The 17,999-nt window shown below is 42.4% G+C and overlaps 1 protein-coding gene across 2 annotated transcripts; it reads right to left on the reverse strand.

Moving 5' to 3' along the window:
- Positions 1–1,018: 1,018 nt before the first annotated feature.
- Positions 1,019–16,997, reverse strand: letmd1 (LETM1 domain containing 1). 2 transcript variants are annotated; one of them, XM_038786475.1, is made up of 9 exons: positions 16,875–16,997; positions 15,279–15,439; positions 11,950–12,065; positions 11,158–11,240; positions 8,862–9,048; positions 7,389–7,490; positions 6,965–7,117; positions 4,824–4,920; positions 1,019–3,582 (listed from the first exon to the last, which is right to left on the reverse strand). In XM_038786475.1, exons 1-9 carry the CDS (start codon positions 16,964–16,966, stop codon positions 3,506–3,508), a joined length of 1,068 nt encoding a protein of 355 aa, XP_038642403.1. In that variant the 5' UTR covers positions 16,967–16,997; the 3' UTR covers positions 1,019–3,505. The 2 variants fall into 2 exon arrangements, with proteins under 2 accessions (XP_038642403.1, XP_038642404.1); XM_038786476.1 differs by lacking the exon at positions 15,279–15,439 and having other exon boundaries at positions 16,875–16,973.
- Between the last annotated feature and the right edge of the window lie 1,002 nt (positions 16,998–17,999).

Here is a 17,999-nt window from a genome sequence, read left to right on the forward strand (position 1 = left end):
GGGTACTTTAAATTTATAATAAAAAAAAGTAAAACTCCAGCTACTTCATTCATTTAAAACTGATACAATCAATTACCCCAGCCTCTAATTCCAACTATTTGAACAGTCAAAATTGAAGTAATATTCTCGAAGCTCAATAGAATCAGGGTACCTAAACGTACAGCAGAGGTGCATTACCAGACAAAATTTGACACAGCCACTTTAGGATATGTTAGGAAAGGTGACCAAAAAGCTTTGTTCAAGAGGTAGATTTTACGTGGCATGTTAACCCAGAAACACATTTCAAACACAAGCCTCGGAGGGAGTTTAACTCCATTTCAGACCAACACAAACTGGGTAAAATCCAGAGAACCAACACATTATGAAATGAATGGCAAAGGCTTATCCATCCCCTCTTCCCCCTGCATTCTCCGTTCCTCTGACTGACTTTCTGTGCTTCCCTCCTTCGCTTTGCACCATCACTGGCAGACTTACATTAGCCATCAAGGTACAAAACTCTGATCTTTTCTCCCTTATCTTTTTTTTTAAAATTTAGATTACCCAATTATTTTTTCCAATTAAGGGGCAATTTAGCATGGCCAATCCACCTACCCTGCACATCTTTGGGTTGTGAGGGCGACAGCCACGCAGACACAGGGAGAATGTGCAAACTCCACACGGACAGTGACCCAGAGCCGGGATCGAACCTGGGACCTCAGCGCCGTGAGGCAGCTGTGCTAACCACTAGGCCACCGTGCTGCCCTTTCTCTCCCTTATCTTGCCCTTTCCTCAGTTGCTCTCCTTCTTCAAGACCCTCCTTCAGACCTACCTCTTTAGCCAATCAATTAGTTGCCCCCCTATATCTCCATTAGCTCAAGTGTCCATTTCTTATTATCCACCTATGAAGTGCTTTGGGACTTCTCTCCATTGAAGGCACTATGTGCCATTGTTGACCTCCAGCAAGGAAACTGAAAACCCGTCACCCTATAGGTCTTAGCCCTATTGTGTTATTAAACATTATTAAGAAACAAGTCAAAAGGAATACAAAATATTTTTATTCACATACCCAGGAGTTATCATTTTTCACTTTAAAATTAGCCAAAACTGAGCCCAATATACACAGAATCCTCATTTCCACTCCAAACATATATCCATTCACAGTACATCTCAAAATAAAAAAAAACTTAATTGAATTAAGGCATCCATCTTTTAAAAAAATAACTCAAAGTAAACTTTTAAAAAATAGCTTCTGCAGTGCACAATGAAAAAATGAACAGAATCAGTCGTACTTGAACATGCAAGCAGGTTATCAGTGCAATGTAGGTGCTGTTCATTCAAATGCATATTTAGGTAAGCATGAGTACTGTTTGGTTAGTACACAATTCAGAAATCTAAACTCGAAATTCATAAGACGATTCAAGTTGTTGATTTTCATGTTAACAAAGGTTGCAGCTTCAGGCATCAACTATGGAAATACCTGTTACACATGTTTAGAAAGGACAGTCAGGTTATTTTCATTTTCACTGACATCAGGCTCAATGGATAAAAGTTGGGCAGGCAATCTGTTCAGTCACCGGCTGCATATGAAGATGAAAATCACCTCCATCATCTTTCATCCAACCTTGAAACAAATATTTCTAACTCTACTCTTCTATATTTCAGCTGCTCAAAACACAGCATTGCAGTATAAAAGTTTAGGTAAAATTAGGAGATGCAAATCTAACTTGAATTGGGAAAGTGGCAACAATTTTCCAGGATTCCACTGTGCAAGAGTCAGTGCTGAATTTGAGAAAGAAATGACCCTCCATAGAGCTACTTTTCCTAGAATTCGTCTTTCAGCTTTAATATCTTGCTGCTCTGTTGAGTGTGGTGACACATCACAAACCAGAGCATGAAATAGAAGCTAGAATTAGTGGAAACAATTAAAAGAAAATATCATAGAATTTACAGTGCAGAAGGAGGCCTTTTGGCCCATCCGGTCTGCACCGGCTCTTGGAAAGAGCACCCTACTTAAACCCAAGCCTCCACCGTATCCACGTAACCTTTTTTTGGGCACTAAGAGCAATTTATTATGGCCAATTCACCTAACCTGCACATTTTTGGACTGTGGGAGGACACCGGAGCACCCGGAGGAAACGCACGCAGACATGGGGAGAGCGTGCAGACTCCGCACAGACAGTGACCCAAGCCAGGAATCGAGCCTGGGACGCTGGCGCGCTGAAGCAACTGTGCTAACCACTGTGCTACTGTGCCCCCCCAAAATATAAAAAGATGAGTGCACGTAGGCAGCAACATTTCAAGTGTGACAGGGTAGAAGCTATCACCAATTTGGACTCCTTGCTGCCGACTATTGGTAAAGGAATTAAGGTGGGCAGCAGAGACTTTTTATAATTAACTAAACAAAATATTTTCTTTTGTAATGAGATAAATATTCAAATCAGTGTCTCACACCAATTCCTCAGCCAACTGAGCCAGCAGTTTAGCCAAACACATGACGTTGTATTTGGTTATATAGGTAGCTGAAAACTTAAAAAGCAAATGCATAAAACTCTCCAATAAAAGATATGCCAACACCAATTTATAGGGTCATTAATGAAATGTCAAGAGAGTGTCAATAATATGTTTAATCAGTAGATCAAGCCCCATTTGACATCAGAGTTCCAGTGAAAGGTCATCGACCTGAAATATTAACTATTTCTCTTTCCAAAGATGTTGAGTGGTTTCAAAATTTTGTTTTTACTTCAGATTTTCAGTAAAAATCTTGCTTTAGTTTCAATGTTATTGGCCTGAATATTTCTGGCATCGAGGGTGAATCACAGGCATCAGGCTGGTCTTGAGCTCCACCTACTGTGCAAAAGGTGAATTTTCCACGTCCCTTCTGTATTTCTACTGTGAAACAATAGCTACATAAAAGACTGGAGCAAGTAGAAATTGATAGTTAAATATTCAGTGACTGTTTAGTACAAGTACAGGAATTTGACTAATGAGCCAGACATCGACCAGACTTTATTACAAAGCTAAATAGCAGAACGACACACACCCAACAGCAAATTTGATTTCTGCATTTAATTGCTCATTTGCCCTCGTCTGAAGTTGCCATGACATTTGCACATAAATTACAGGAAACAATATTGGCTTCATTGTTATTTTGACCAGCAATTTAAATGTTTCCTTCCCACCACTGGTCAAATCTATCAACAGCCAAAAATGTGCATATGATTATACTGCAAAATTTATAACATATCGCTAAAAAAAGTATTGGTCCAAAACCATTAAGTTTCTTAACTAATTCATATATGCGCTTTAAGTAAAGAATGAAGTAAATCTTTTTCTTTCTCTCAGATATTTGCATTGAATTTCATTAGGGGAAACCTGCCTCCAAGTACAATCATTACATCATACATAGGTGGTGACCACCTTGGAATTCTGGAGTCTCACTCTCGCAGTAATGTAGGAACAAATCGCTGTCAATACAACACCAATGTCTTGGGTAAACATAGCTGGCCACTTTCAGTTTTGTATCGGTTTACTTGCTTTTTCTGGAATTATGGTAATTTGAGGAAAGTAACACCATGCTATACAACAGCAGCGAGGCTTCGGAATCTGAAAGTAGAAATATTTCAGTTGCACAAAAACTAACCACTTTAATATATGCCAGCGGGATTTGCCCGCTTAATTGTCCCCACCAATGACTTAACAGGGATCCCGACTTCCCATTTACACCAACTGGAGTATGCATATCAGGGGTGAGGGCACACCAATGCGAATCCGATAGATCGCCCACAGTGTGCACTTGGCAACCAGAACCCATATGGAAAAATATTTTATTGAGGCATTTATATATCAGAACACATTGGGGGTGCACAGGTGAGTAAAGCCCCTGGGGGGAAGAGGAATTCACATCACATTCAGAGGACCTTTGGAGGACAGTGACCATAGAATGACCAAGTATAACATGACCTGGTATTCAGAAATAAGACTCAAGAGCCAGGTATATAATCTTAAAAAAAAAGCTAACCTCAAGAAATGGAGACAGTCATCTAGCACAGAAAAGGCCCTTCGGCCCATCGCATGTGCGCTGGTCAAAAACAACCACCCAATTTATTCTAATCCCATTTTCTGCATGCGGCAGAGCAGTTTCTCCCTCCATGCATTTCTGTCCATGCTAATAGGGTAACTACACAAGCAGCCTCCTTCCTGCTTCGGGATTGGCCTGAGGATATCCTCTCCTCAATGTCCTCCGTGTGGGGAAACACCTGGTCTTCACTTGTTATTCCCATGATATTACATCCAAGAATGGATATTATAGATTGAAAGTCCATCTCAAGACCATGCCATCTTGGTTAATTATATATGGAATCATGCAAAGCAATGAGGGGTCAAGAAATGCCCTACTGGAAACCTTCACAAAAGTAGAATCCATAATATCTGTATAAAAGGTGAGTAAATCTGTGAGAAAAAAAAAATCAAGGACATGGAAAACAGATTTTGTGGGTAGCTCTTCCAAAGAGCCAGTCCAGGAATGTTGTGCAGAATTACATCCTCCTGCACTGTAAAATTCTGTGGTTTAAAAAAAAATTCCAATTAAGGGGCAATTTAGCGTGGCCAATCTACCTACCCTGCACATCTTTGGGTTGTGGGGTGAGACCCAGGCAGATACGGTGAGAATGTGCAAACTCCACACGGACAGTGACCCGAGGCTGGCATCGAACCAGGGTCCTTGGCGCCGTGAGGCTGCAGTGCTAACCACTGTATCACCATGCCGCCCATAAATTCTATGGGTTATGTTAAATTACTGTCAGCAATAAGAGGCTGTTAAATACACTTGCTCTGTATTCTTTTACCTCTTAATTTCTTAGAAAGCTGGATCCATTTGGTCAACCACTCCTTGCACTGTGCTGCATTCAGGTGCACTGAATTCAGACCTCTTGTATAACATGCCTTAAAAGTAGAACCACAAAGCAATGATCAGGCTAACCATATTCACCCAGACAAATGGGGGAAAAATTGATAAAACAGCATGAAATATTTTCCTGCAATTACTTAAATACTGGAGTAAAATTCAAATTTTTGAGACCAATGTTTTGGGCACAATGTTCAAGGGTCAATGTTTTGCACAAGTAATATTTTTAGGACGTTTACACACATGCTTGATTTGAGGTCACACAGCATCCTGTACATGGATTGGCTATCTAGAGGAGTCCACAAATTGGCTAGCTGGCCCTAGCCTGCTGTTATGACATGGATGGGTGTATCTTTCATAGAATCCGTACAGTGCAGAAGGAGGCCATTTGGCCCATCGAGTCTGCACCTATCCTCCAAAAAGAGCACCCTAACCCAGGCCTACTCCACCACCACATCCCCGTAACCCCACTAACCTACACATCTTTGGGCATGAAGGGGCGATTTCGCCTGGCCAATACACCTAAACTGCACATCTTTGCACTGTGGGAGGAAACTTGAGCAGCCGGAGGAAACTCTCAGACACTGGGAGAACGTGCAAACTCCACACAGTCACCCAAGGCTGGAACCAAACCTGGGTCTCTGGCGCTGTGAAGCCACAGTGCTAACCACCGTGTCACCTAATTGGGTTCAGTCTGCCACAGTCAGACACATTGTGTTTAGGCTGGAGATGTTAGTTTTTTTAGAACTGCTTGAACTGATGCTGCACTAAGGATAACTTCTACATGTGGTATATGAATAATTATGAAATCGTAAGCCAAAAATTATGGGTGGACTTTTACATGGGATGTACGTAAACTGTAGGACACTCCGATTTCCTTATTCCAGTGATGGACATGTTTAGCTTCATATCTAATTTTGAATGCCTTGTAACAATGACATTTCATTGTATGGGAAAGATATTCTTCAGAAGGTTAACGTACTTTAAAAGATAGACAAACCGGCATTATATTTCTCTTGCATCACTGACAGGCTCAAGTTGAACCCAACACTGGTTTCCACATTTGATTTGCAAATAGCTGAATCCATTCAAGACTGCCGCGCACACCACACATCATACACAGGCCAGGTTTTAATGTGCTCAACACGGGTTTCTTGTTTATTCAACAGGGCAATGATTCATTCCATAATGTTAGTCATGTGCTACCAGCATGGCGGAGGAACGAAAGAATAAATAGCCAACAAAGAAAATCTTATGACACTACCCATATTTACAGTAATAAAAACCCCTCGCTCCCTGCATGATGTCATCTGAGCGTAACTTTGAAAAGGGACATAGCGGGGTAATTTAAAACAAACTATATTCACGGAGTCACTTTGAACCGATAGCTTCAAAGTGCAAAAAAAAGTATTTCTCCTCTTCTACCCCCCACCCCATGCTCTACACTACACTTCAAGAGACAAAGCAGTACAATTTGCTTCCAATTCAAAATATTTCTCGTGGGCCCCACAGAAATAATGTAGGCTGCTACTGCACTGGAATCAGCATGCTGTCACCCTGACTCTTGCCAGTGGCCAGGATTGTATGATATTGCGAGTTGTACTGGGATGCCCATTTGGTGCCCCGCATCACAATAGCCTGATGTTAATGAGGCCAGTGCCTCAGAATAATGGCCACCTTGTCACTACAGATATGGAAGATTGGCCAGTACACTCTGCTGGTAGGTCACCCAGGTCAAATTCAGCCCCTTTCTCTATGACCTCCTACAGCCCGACAACCGTCTAAGACCTCGGCGTTCCTCCAACCCACTCGTGCACGCCCCGCTCCATTCACCCAATCATCGGTGGCTGTGCCTTGAGCCATCTAGGCTCCAGGCATTCTGTGGAATTCCTCTCAGAAATCGCTCTCCCTCTCATGCCCCTCTCTTCCTCCGAGACCTCTTTAAAATCCACCCCCCTCAAAAGTAATATCCTTCTTTGCCTTGGTCTCCATTTTCACCTGATTGCACTTCTGTTCAAAGCACTAGTTAAGTCTAAGTTGTTGTTGAAATGTCAGCTTCACACTGCCAATTCTTTTACTCACAATCTTCAGTTCATCCTCTGACAGGTTGTGCACGCCCAAAACATTTAGAGCTTGGTCCAAATGATGAATCTCTATTATGTGGCTCTGGAGACGATGGCGTATGATGAAGGTAGGCATGTGCGGAGTGAGGAACATCACCTGACTCAAGATTTTCTAAGAACATAACAGCAGTTGAAACATGGGAACATGTTAATGGGTGTGACATTTCCTTTTCTATCTTTCATTTAAAATAGTAATTAAACATCGTTCAAAGACAAGTAGCCAGGAAATTTCAAAATGCCTAACACATTCATGTGAAATTCTTGTGTCTGCTATCTAAACAAAGGAGTTCCCATGACCTGTGTCATAAATTTTGTCTCGCGTACTTTAAACACTGATGCTTGACAGAAATAAACTTCTTACAAGGTTTCAGCCACTTGCTCACCATCTGCCGTGCACCAATGTGTCGCACGTCTAATGGATGTCCCGAGAAGAGCTTTGCCACCAGCTGCAGCTGGGAGATTTCTGGGTGGATGCCTTCCTCGACCTTTATTTAAATACAGAACAATGAAATGAAAATGACTTATTGTCACAAGTAGGCTGCAAAAATGAAGTTACTGTGAAAAGCCCCTAGTCACCACATGCCGGCGCCTGCTCGGGGAATTGAACCGTGCTGCTGGCCTGCCTGGGTCTGCTTTAAAAGCCAGCGATTTAGCCCAGTGTGCTAAACCAGCCCCATAATGTGTCAACACAAATGCACTGGCAGCACCCCCCCCCCATAAAAAACAACTTCCACTGATCAGAAACTGGGTAAATATTGCAATTAATCTCCCAAGCCAGATTTATTGCCTTAGAATAGCTGCTATGTAGGTCCAGGAAGCAATTAAAATTTCAAGATGACAAAAAGGAGCAACATGCCAACAGTGCCTTACAAGCTGGTAAATCCAATTTAGCACATATGATAACAATTAAATAAAGCTCTTTTTTGAGGGCAGGTTTTTTTCCCCTTCAATAAGGCATAAGGATGCCATTATTGGAAAATGGAACCTTTGTCCCTGTGCAGATCAGATAGAACATAGGTTCAATGCAAGGTAAAGCTTTCTCTTCCTGAGCAGAGACCACAGACATTCCGACTCCCCACACAACTATCCTTGTGGCCTCAGAGAGAGCCTGGAAATTTACATTCAAATGTTTTGAATGTCATACGAGACCAGAGTGTCCTTTATGTTGTGACTAGTCTTTCAGTTCCTTTTCTTCCTCCTTGATTAAATCAGTGCTCTCCCGTTAATTACATTTTAAAAATAATCTTTATTGTAGGCTTACATTAACACTGCAATGAGGTTACTGTGAAAATCCCCCAGTCGCCACATTCCGGCGCCTGTTCGGGTCACGGAGGGAGAATTCAGAATGTCCAATTCACCCAACAAGCACATCTTTGGACTGTGGGAGGAAACCGGAGCCCCCGGAGGAAACCCACGCACACACGGGGAGGATGTGCAGATTCCACACAGACAGTGACCCAAGCCAGGAATCGAACCTGGGACCCTGGCGCTGTGAAGCAACAGTGCTAACCACTGTGCTACCGTGCCACCCTGTGGTCATTTGCTATTTTTGTTATTTGCTCGCCAAGATGTTGGGTATGTAATTTGCTTCTAGGCTTCTACCTGGCCCATTAACAAGCTGCCAAAGTAAAAATCTGGGGGATGTTGGTTTACTTTTTCCTCCTCCTCACTTTTAGTGTCCAGTACCAGCTTGCTGCCTTGCTAGAACACGCAGAGAATCGGGTACAAACCTGCATTTGTGCCACTCCATGGCACAGCACGTTGGTTTACCACTGGGCTGTGCCACAAAACCTGACAAGTGCCCTTTTCCAAGTCCCAAGTTTGGGAATGATAGTGTAACATGTTTATGTATATACCTTATTGCTGAGTTGTAATAGTTTGTTTTTCAGTCGCCTGTCTGGAACTTTTGACGCTGCCTTGGTCAAATTCCTCAGAGCATTTGGGTAAACCTGAGCCCGGGTTGAATGGTATATTTCCATGAACTCCTGCTGCTGATCACGGGTCCAGAAGTGTCTTATTAACAACTGCCGTGGAAAGAAATACCTACAAACAATGAAATGTTATGTACAGCTTTAGGAAACACAAGTTTAATGTTAACAGGTACTTTACTAATTGTACTCTTGTATTTTTACTGCTAGAAAAGTCCCCATAAAGCTCCATTACCAGATCTTGTAAAGACATTACTGAATCCAATCTACGTGGTACATCATTCTACAGCAGTACACATGAGGATGTGTTAACAAAAAAACAAGCTTGTAACAAGGAAAAAACTCATAACATGCTGCATTCTACCTGCTTTCCTGTCATCCTCGGAAATCTAGACAATAAATAAAGGTCTGTGGAAGAAAATAAAGGCCTTGGAAATGGATGCCAAGGCATATTGCTTAAAATTCCATATACAAACCACAAGACAAATGAAGAAGTGCTTGAAATAGCAAGAGCAAAAAGAACCCTAAATAGTGACATCCAGAAAAGAAAATGTCAGTATTCCTGCCGTTAGATCAGAGCTGAAAAGCTACAGAGAATTCATCCAGAGGGTAAAATGGAAGGCAGCAGAAAGAGGGGTTGACCTAAGCGTAGTTGGATGACAGACGTCACAGAGTGGTTGAAGACAAGCTACAGTGGATGTGTGAGGTTGGCGTAAAGTTAACATACCATGACAGCAGGTCTCCAGGTAGGAGCAGCTACAAGTAGGACAGGACACAAAACACTTTAGGATTTTTTGTTCCTGGGATGTGAGCATTGCTGGCAAGGCCAGATTTATTGCTCATCCACAATTAAGCACAATGCACACAAGTACAACAGGCTGAATACCTTACTTCTGTGCTGTAAAGTGCTTTGGGATGTCCTGAGATTGTGAAAGGTGCAGAATAAATGCACGTTCTTTCTTTCCTTACAGAACTCTCAGCATTCCCAATTCCAACAGCCAGCTCCAATGTAACTTCATTAAAACAGGCCATTAGAGACGAGAGAAACTGAATACTGGTAATTGGAATTAAAAACTGGAAATGCTGGAAAAATGCAGGTATGACAGCATCTGTGCAGGGAGAAACAGAGTTAGTATCTCAGTGCACTGGCCTTTCATCAGGATTGGAAGATGCTAGAGATGAACATTTCAGTAAGTACAGAGCCAGGAAACGGGATATGGAGGAAAGAAGCAATTAAATGACAAATGTGATTAAGATGCAAGCCAGAGGGCAGCACGGTGGTGCAGTGGTTAGCACTGCTGCCTCACAGCGCAAGGACCCGGGTTCAATCCCAGCTCTGGGTCACTGTCCGTGTGAAGTTTGCACATTCTCCCAGTGTTCGCGTGGGTTTCACCCCCACAACCCAAAGATGTGCAAGTTAGGTGGATTGGCTGCACTAAATTGCCCCTTAATTGGAAAAAATAAATTGGGTACTCTAAATTTATTTAAAAAGAGATGCAAGCCAAAGGGAAGCGATAATGAGACAAATATAAAAACAAAAGATGGGTACAGAGGTGGTGTAAATGGTTGCAACACAATAGGAGAGGGGAACATGGAATATCAGGCATAAAAGTCACTCTCTATGACCTGAAATGTGACAAATGAAAGGCAGGTAAACCCCAGGGGTACAGACCACTGCAAAGAGGTGATCTCCAGCCTAAGCACCCACGCATCCTCTATTATGATGCACCCATCCTCCTCCATTGCCAACATAACTTTGTCAGAGGGGAAAGTGGGAGCAGTGGTTGAGGCATTGACTGGAAATTCGAGACCAGTTTTGCACATAGTAATTAAGAATAATACTGCTGGCAGCAGGTGGTGCAACAGAATGATAGGTATATAAAAGGCCCCACAATACACCTCGTGTGAGAAAGCATCAACGTGAAGCCAGTTACTTCCTCACAGTTAAGGACGCACATTCATCCCAGGCCACTCTCGCAGACCACACAGTTTCTGTAATAAAGTTAGATGGTTCATCTTACACTGACATGTGGAAATTATGCAACTTCCTTCGATTCCTCAGGCCGTTATCAACTGTCGCGGTGCAGCCACTGAACTGAGGCAATATAAACAAAATGGCCCAAAAGGTCAACACTTTGGTCAAAAAGTATTTAAAAATATGGACTGACATGATCCATCGCTGTCCAACCCGAGCACAATTAAAATTAATTCTTAAAATACTCACATCAATATAAATACCATATAGTTTGCAAATGGTGGAAGTGATAGAAGCACCACAGGCATCACCTTTATAATATCTCTGCGAAACTGAAAGAGAAAAGCCTTTTACAGATTACAGCTGCAAACTTCAGATGTCAGCAAGTGGCCAACATTTAATTTTACTTGAAAGCACTGCGCAGTACGTGTAAACACACATGTGCAAAGCTTGAATTTGTTGCTGAATTCATTATTTCTCACTACAAAGCGAAATATCACTCATATTGGTTCAGTTTCCACTACCGTTCTTTTGTATTCATCAGGTGAGGGACATTAGATTTGGGGAATGGGACCATGTCCATTTCAGGCATCTTATGCCAACAATCAGAACTACCTGATCAGTTATAGCACAACGAGATGCAGAGTAAAATTCCTTCCATTCAGTACCAATTTCAGAGGACCAGACCACTGATTCAGATCAAAGTGGCGATTTCCATTCCTACACAGTTAACTTGTGGCCTTGAGGCAAAAAGAGTTTTACTTTTCTGTCGACCCCTGTACCCCAAAACATTAGCTTGGCATTGATATAAACTTTGCAGATGTCAGTCTCTTTTCTCAGCCAGAGCCCATGGTGCTTGACTCAGAAGAACAAGGTTTAACATATCGACAAATGGAAAAAAGGTATGTTGAACAATTATGATCCTGCAGCAGAAATCTGTATCTTAATGCCTCAGTACTTGGAATGGGAACAACAAAGGAACGTGTCTATCTGCAGCACAGTGGTCTTCACTTACTACATGAAAAAAAAAAGACTTCCCACCTGTCTTAGTTTTTCCATTTCTCGGTAAGGCAGTTGGTTGTACTTCAGTGCCTGTTCAGCCATTTTACGCTTTATTCCACTGACTTCCTTGAAGTCAAAATACAATAAACGAAAACCTACAAAAGGTACGTTAAAATGGAAAGTTGTCAATTGTGAAAATGCAATTATTGTTTAATATAATTTACAAAAGAACCAGAGGGAGAGGAGTTTCTTTTTTAAGGAAAAGGGCTGAATAGCCCTCTTCTGCACCATAAGATACAATGAATAGATTTGCATTTCTATTGCACATTTCACTATGTTCCAAAATGCTTTACAGCTAATTAAGTACTTTATTTGAAGTGTAGTCACTGAGAAATGTAGCAGCCAATTTGCGCACAGCAGGATCCCTTAAACAGCAATGAAATAATCAGATAATCTGTTTTCGTGATGTTTTGCCTCTTATCAGCAGCAACACAACATAGATGGGTGAAATAAAGAAACATATACAAATGCTTCTCACCATTCACGGAGGCTGATCTGAGAATCAAAGAAGATAATCAAAGGAGCAACACCAGGTGTACCTAAAAATGAGCTGTCAACCTGGTGAAGCTACAACACAATTGAGATGCCAAAAAGCGAAAGCTGCATGCAATAGACAGAGCTATGTGATCCCACAACCAGCAGATCAGCTCAAAGCACTGCAGTCCTGCTACATCCAGACATGAATGATGGTGGACAATTAAACTCACCAGAGGAAGAGGCTCCACAAATATCCCCAGCCTCAATGATGGGGGAAGCCCAGCACATCAGTGCAAAAGACCAGGCTGAAGCATGTGAAACAATCTTCAGCCAGAAGTGCCGAGTGGCTGATCCATCTCGGTCTCCTCCTGAGGTCCCAGCAGAACAGATATCAATCTTCAGCCAATTTGATCCACTCCACATGATATCAAGAAACGTCTGAAGGCACTGGATTCTGCAAAGGTTACGTCCTGACAATATTGTGCTCCAGAACTTGCTGCACCCCTAGCCAAGCTGTTTCAGTGCAGCTACAACACTGGCATCTACCCAGCAATGTGGAAAATTTCCCAGGTGTGCCCTGCACATAAAAAGGAGGACAAATCGAATAACAAATCTAACTGGGTCAATTACTGCACCATCAGTCTTCTCTCCATCATCAAAGTGATGGAGGGGTCTTTTGAGAGTGTAATCAACTTACTCAGCAATAACTTGCTCACTGGTGCTCAGTTAGGATTCCACCAGAGTCACTCAGCACCTGACCTAATTTATGCTGTGGTCCAAATATGGACAAAAGAGCTGAATGCCAGAGGTGAGGTTAGAGTGACTGCCCTTGACATCAAGGCAGCATTGGATTGAGTATGGCATCAAGGAGCCCTGGCAAAATTGAAGTCAATAGGAATCGGAAAAACTCTCCACTGGTTGGAGACTTCCCAACAAAAGAAAGTGATTGTGATTGTTGAGGTCAATCATCTCAATCCCAGGACATCACTGTAGGAGTTCCGCAGGGTAGTGTCCTAGGCCCAACCATCTTCAGCTGCTTCAATGAAATGAGGACGTTCGCTGATGATCGCATAATGTTCAGTACTATTTGCAATTCCTCAACAATTGAAGCAGTCCATGTCCAAATGCAAAAAGACCTGGACAACATTTAGACTTGGGCTGATGAGTGGCAAGTAACATTTGCACAAGTGTCAGGCAATGACAGTCTCCAACAAGCGAGAATCAAACCATCTCCCCATGACATTAATAATAATCTTTACTGTCACAATTAGACTTACATTAACACTGCAATGAAGTTACTGTGAAAAGCCCTTGGTCGCCATATTCCGGCGCCTGTTTGGGTCACAGAGGGAGAATTCAGAATGTCCACAGATGGCCTTATCATCACTGAATCCTCTATCAACATCCTGGGTTACCATTGACGAAGAACTGAATTAGACCAGCCATATAAATATAGTGGCCACAAGAGCAGGTCAGAGGCTTGGAATCCTGTGGCGAGCAAATCACCACCTGACACCCCCCCCAAACTGCACACCAGTTTTTAAAGAAAAATGTCAGTCAGTGCAACACTGTCGAAGATGGACATATAGGCTGAGAATAGTACCCTCCTGGAGGCACAGACTTGGGTTGGAGAATTGATCAACGATTGATCTACACAGGCTCTTTGTCCGATAAAAGCATAGCATTTCGCACCGCAGGCAGTGGCATAGTGGTATCATCACTGGATGAGTAATCCAGAGACCCAGAGTAATCTGGGGGCCCCAGGTTCAAATACCGCCACTGCAGATGATAAAATTTGAATTCAATAACAATCCTGAATTTAAAAATAAAAAGTATATTAGGGGCAGCACGGTGGCGCAGTGGGTTAGCCCTGCTGCCTCAGGGTGCCGAGGCCCCAGGTTCGAACCCGACTCTGGGTCACTGTCCCTGTGGAGTTTGCACATTCTCCCTGTGTTTGTGCGGGTTTCGCATCCACAACCCAAAGATGTGCAGGGTAGGTGGATTGGCCATGCTAAAATTGCCCCTTAATTGGAAAAAAAATGAATTGGGTACTCTAAATTTATTAAAAGCATAGAATTTCAAATTCCCAATTCATCCACACATCCTTCCATGACCTCACCCCACCCTTCCTATACAACGTCCTCCAGTCAACTTCCCCTCTCATGAGATCTGACTGCAGTCTTGTTTACATCACCTCCTACCCCAACTAAGGTAACCTCTTCCAGTTTGTCATCTCCCATGTCCAAACACCCACTTCAATGCCCTCCCCTCCTCTCTAAATGGTAGCAAAATTTCAGCCATCTTAGCTCTGCTGTCCAAGTCCTTCTTCAATCCTGCCTCCACCTTTAAAAGACTCTTCAAAACCTTTCATTTCAACCAAGCCTTTGGACACTTCTATTTCTCCCAGTGGCTCAGCATTCATTCATTTCTTCCTTTGTGAAATATCATGGGACAATTTTGTGATTTAAGCTTCTATGTGAACGCATGCTGTTGTTGAATATGTTCACAGAGTAGCAATTAAAAACCTGGCTGGTTGTTTCTATCTTCCCTGTAGCTCCCGAGTGCATACCTGTCCGGTCGATAGACTGATGCAGGAGATCACAATTGCAAAGATTAATACATCACTGAGGATACAGACTTTCTGTTAATGTAATGGTCTCCCCAATTTAATGGTCAACTCCTAAACTGTAGCGATGGACAATAAATGCAATTTTGACTTTTTCCCTATATTGTACCGGTATATCATGAATTGTTTATTTCTCTCTCTCCCACATAACATTTGTCATTTATGCCGCTGAAGAATGACCAATATCTTCTGACCATTAACTCACCTCTGAAAAAGGTGGAGTAGATCACATAAAAACGTGGAAAGTTTCTTTCCAGAAATTGTTCATATTTTGCATTCAAACGTTTGGCCTTGGAGATGATGGCTGAACTTAAAGTACTCCTCTTCGCTGTTGTAAAAAATTGTGACAACGGGTGACCAGTAAGCCTGGGGTGGGGATAGAGAGTAGGGCGGGTGGGGGAATAAAATAAGAAAGTCATCAATCAATCTGCAGGTAGCTTTAGCACAATGAGGGTATCCTGTTGCTTTCCAGCTGTAACAGGAAATAAAGAAAAAAGGATGAATGCATCGGCAGTGAACCAGATCCGGTCTACACACATGTAGATTTCAACAAGGGTCACTGGACAGCAACCAAGAACTGCAACTTTGGCCAATTTTCCTCTCACCAGTCTAAGAGCACCAAAGCCAACTGTAATGTTCCTGCTGCTTTCCTGGCTGAGATCAGCTGACTTGAGACAGGCCAGGGAATAAACCCAAGACCTGCTCGTCTGCATGATTTAGCTGTACGCTTCACCAAAAGTCACTGGGAAGCATTATTACACTGAACAAAGGGGGTCACTGACAAGACATAGCAAGGTTCAAATTGATTGGACGACAGATTTGTAGTTACATGTAGCAGCAAAATACTTGCTTTGCGCTCAGAACATTTTGTAAATACTGCAGGGCATTGCGCACTATACATTCCAACTGGGTTTTGGTTTATTTGCGCTCAGAAGGTTTTGTAATAACAATAAATATCACAGTTCTTACACACTACAAACATTACAACCGAGTTTCTGGCCAAACACACAAAATTGCACCTCCGAATGGTAAACAGACATCAGAAATTTAGATATTAGAGAACTACACATGGATTGAGTAAACTATCAATGTTAGACAAACATTAATGTGGCCCCATAGTACACACTATTACTATCTCAAAGACAAGATACTGCAGGTGTTGGAATTGTGAGATATAAACAGAAAATGCTGGAAATACTCAGGTCAGTCAGCATCTCTTGTGGGAGAGAGTTAACATATCATTAATCTAACTATTTCTCCTTGATGCTGCCTGACCTGCACAGTATTTCCAGCACTTTGTGTTTTACCCAGAATTCCAGTATCAGGGGCAGGGGAAACCCACACGGATATAATAGGCTGAATAAACTCCTGTTCAGTAAGATCCTGTACAGCTGAGATCACAACACTTCACAAAGAAATGAGAATTGAAGAACAGGCGTAGTCCGACTATATACAAGAGCTGCTACAATTCCAAATCACGCAATACTTACTGCCAGCTTTCAAAGAGACAGCTAATAAACCGGAGACTTGCCTGCATTTAATTTCTAGAGGAAAATATTCACTTATAAAGATACACCGAGATTCTTTAAATACACCGATACAGTACAACTGTAGTCACGGATTTCTTTTAAAATGCTTCTCCAATTGTGTGAAACGCTTTGCCGTTCATTATCTGCCCTGTTTGTATTTGTCTCTGTCGGTTGTGAAACTGGGCCGCCAAGAGGCAAAAACGCCGAAGCAGACGCAGAAAGGGTGACTAATAATACATTGCACGGAGGACATTGATTGAAAAGGCTCTTACTGGGAAACGCAGATTGTCGGCGAGTGTAAAAACTCGGAAAAGTAACATCCTCTCAGCGCCCGCAACTTCAAACAGCCTCTGGCCATCGCCATCTTGGAAAGTAAAAGGAGGCGGGAGAGCGGGTCACAGGTTATCCAGTCTCGCGCGATGTCATCCATCTCCTCAGACAAATCCATCAAGTTCATATTGGGGGAAAAAAAGTTGGTCTATCTCATTATCTCTATTTTTATGGTTTTCATTTTTATTATTACCGTGATTGAGGCTTGATGGGTTACTTCAGGGAGGATGTCAAGAAGACAAGGCCGACCTGGAGACCGATATGGACAATGGTAGGGGTGGAGAGGCTATGAGTGATCAGGGAAACTGGGACTCTTTTCATTTGGAGAAACACGGTTAAAAGGAGATCTGAATACGGAGTTCAAAATTCTGAGAGGTTTCGAGTAATCAAAACGAACACTTCTTCAGTGACGCCATTGTTGCCTGTTGCCATTCACACAAGGCATGGCCATTTGGGTGAGATCCTGACCGTCTGATGTTTGTTGAACTTCCCCGCATAAACAACATCATCAGCTTGCATCTATATAGTACATTTCATTTCGGAAAATATCCCAAGCATTCGACAGGAACATTGTCAGACACAATTTGACACGAGCCACATAAGGACATGACAGGTGACCAAAAGCCTGGTCAAAGAGGCACGTTTTAAGGATTGTCTTAAAGGAGGAAAACAAGGTATATAATTCAAATGCGCTGGAATTTTCGACCATTGGGATTCCCTGTTCTGGGCAGCAATGTGCCCAGGCCCATGGGTTTCCCGGCGGCATTGGGTAGCTTCAACGGGAAATCCCATGGACCAGCTGCGGGAGTAGAGAATCCAACCGTCAGTGAACGGCGCGCCATTGAGAAACACGCGGCTGGGGGACCGGAGAATCCAGCCCATTATAAAACAGAATTAATATGCTATGGAATATCATAAAAAGTATACTTGAATAGAAATTTAACGTATGAGCTTCAAATGTTTCCTTGCAGGTGAAAAAAATGAATAATACTAAAATATAAAAGCATGCTGGAATGCATTTATCATAATATATGTATTGAATCACATTTTACATATAATAATCGTTA

This window comes from Scyliorhinus canicula, chromosome 28 (genome assembly GCF_902713615.1).
Source record: "Scyliorhinus canicula chromosome 28, sScyCan1.1, whole genome shotgun sequence".
NCBI classification, from domain to species: domain Eukaryota; kingdom Metazoa; phylum Chordata; class Chondrichthyes; order Carcharhiniformes; family Scyliorhinidae; genus Scyliorhinus; species Scyliorhinus canicula.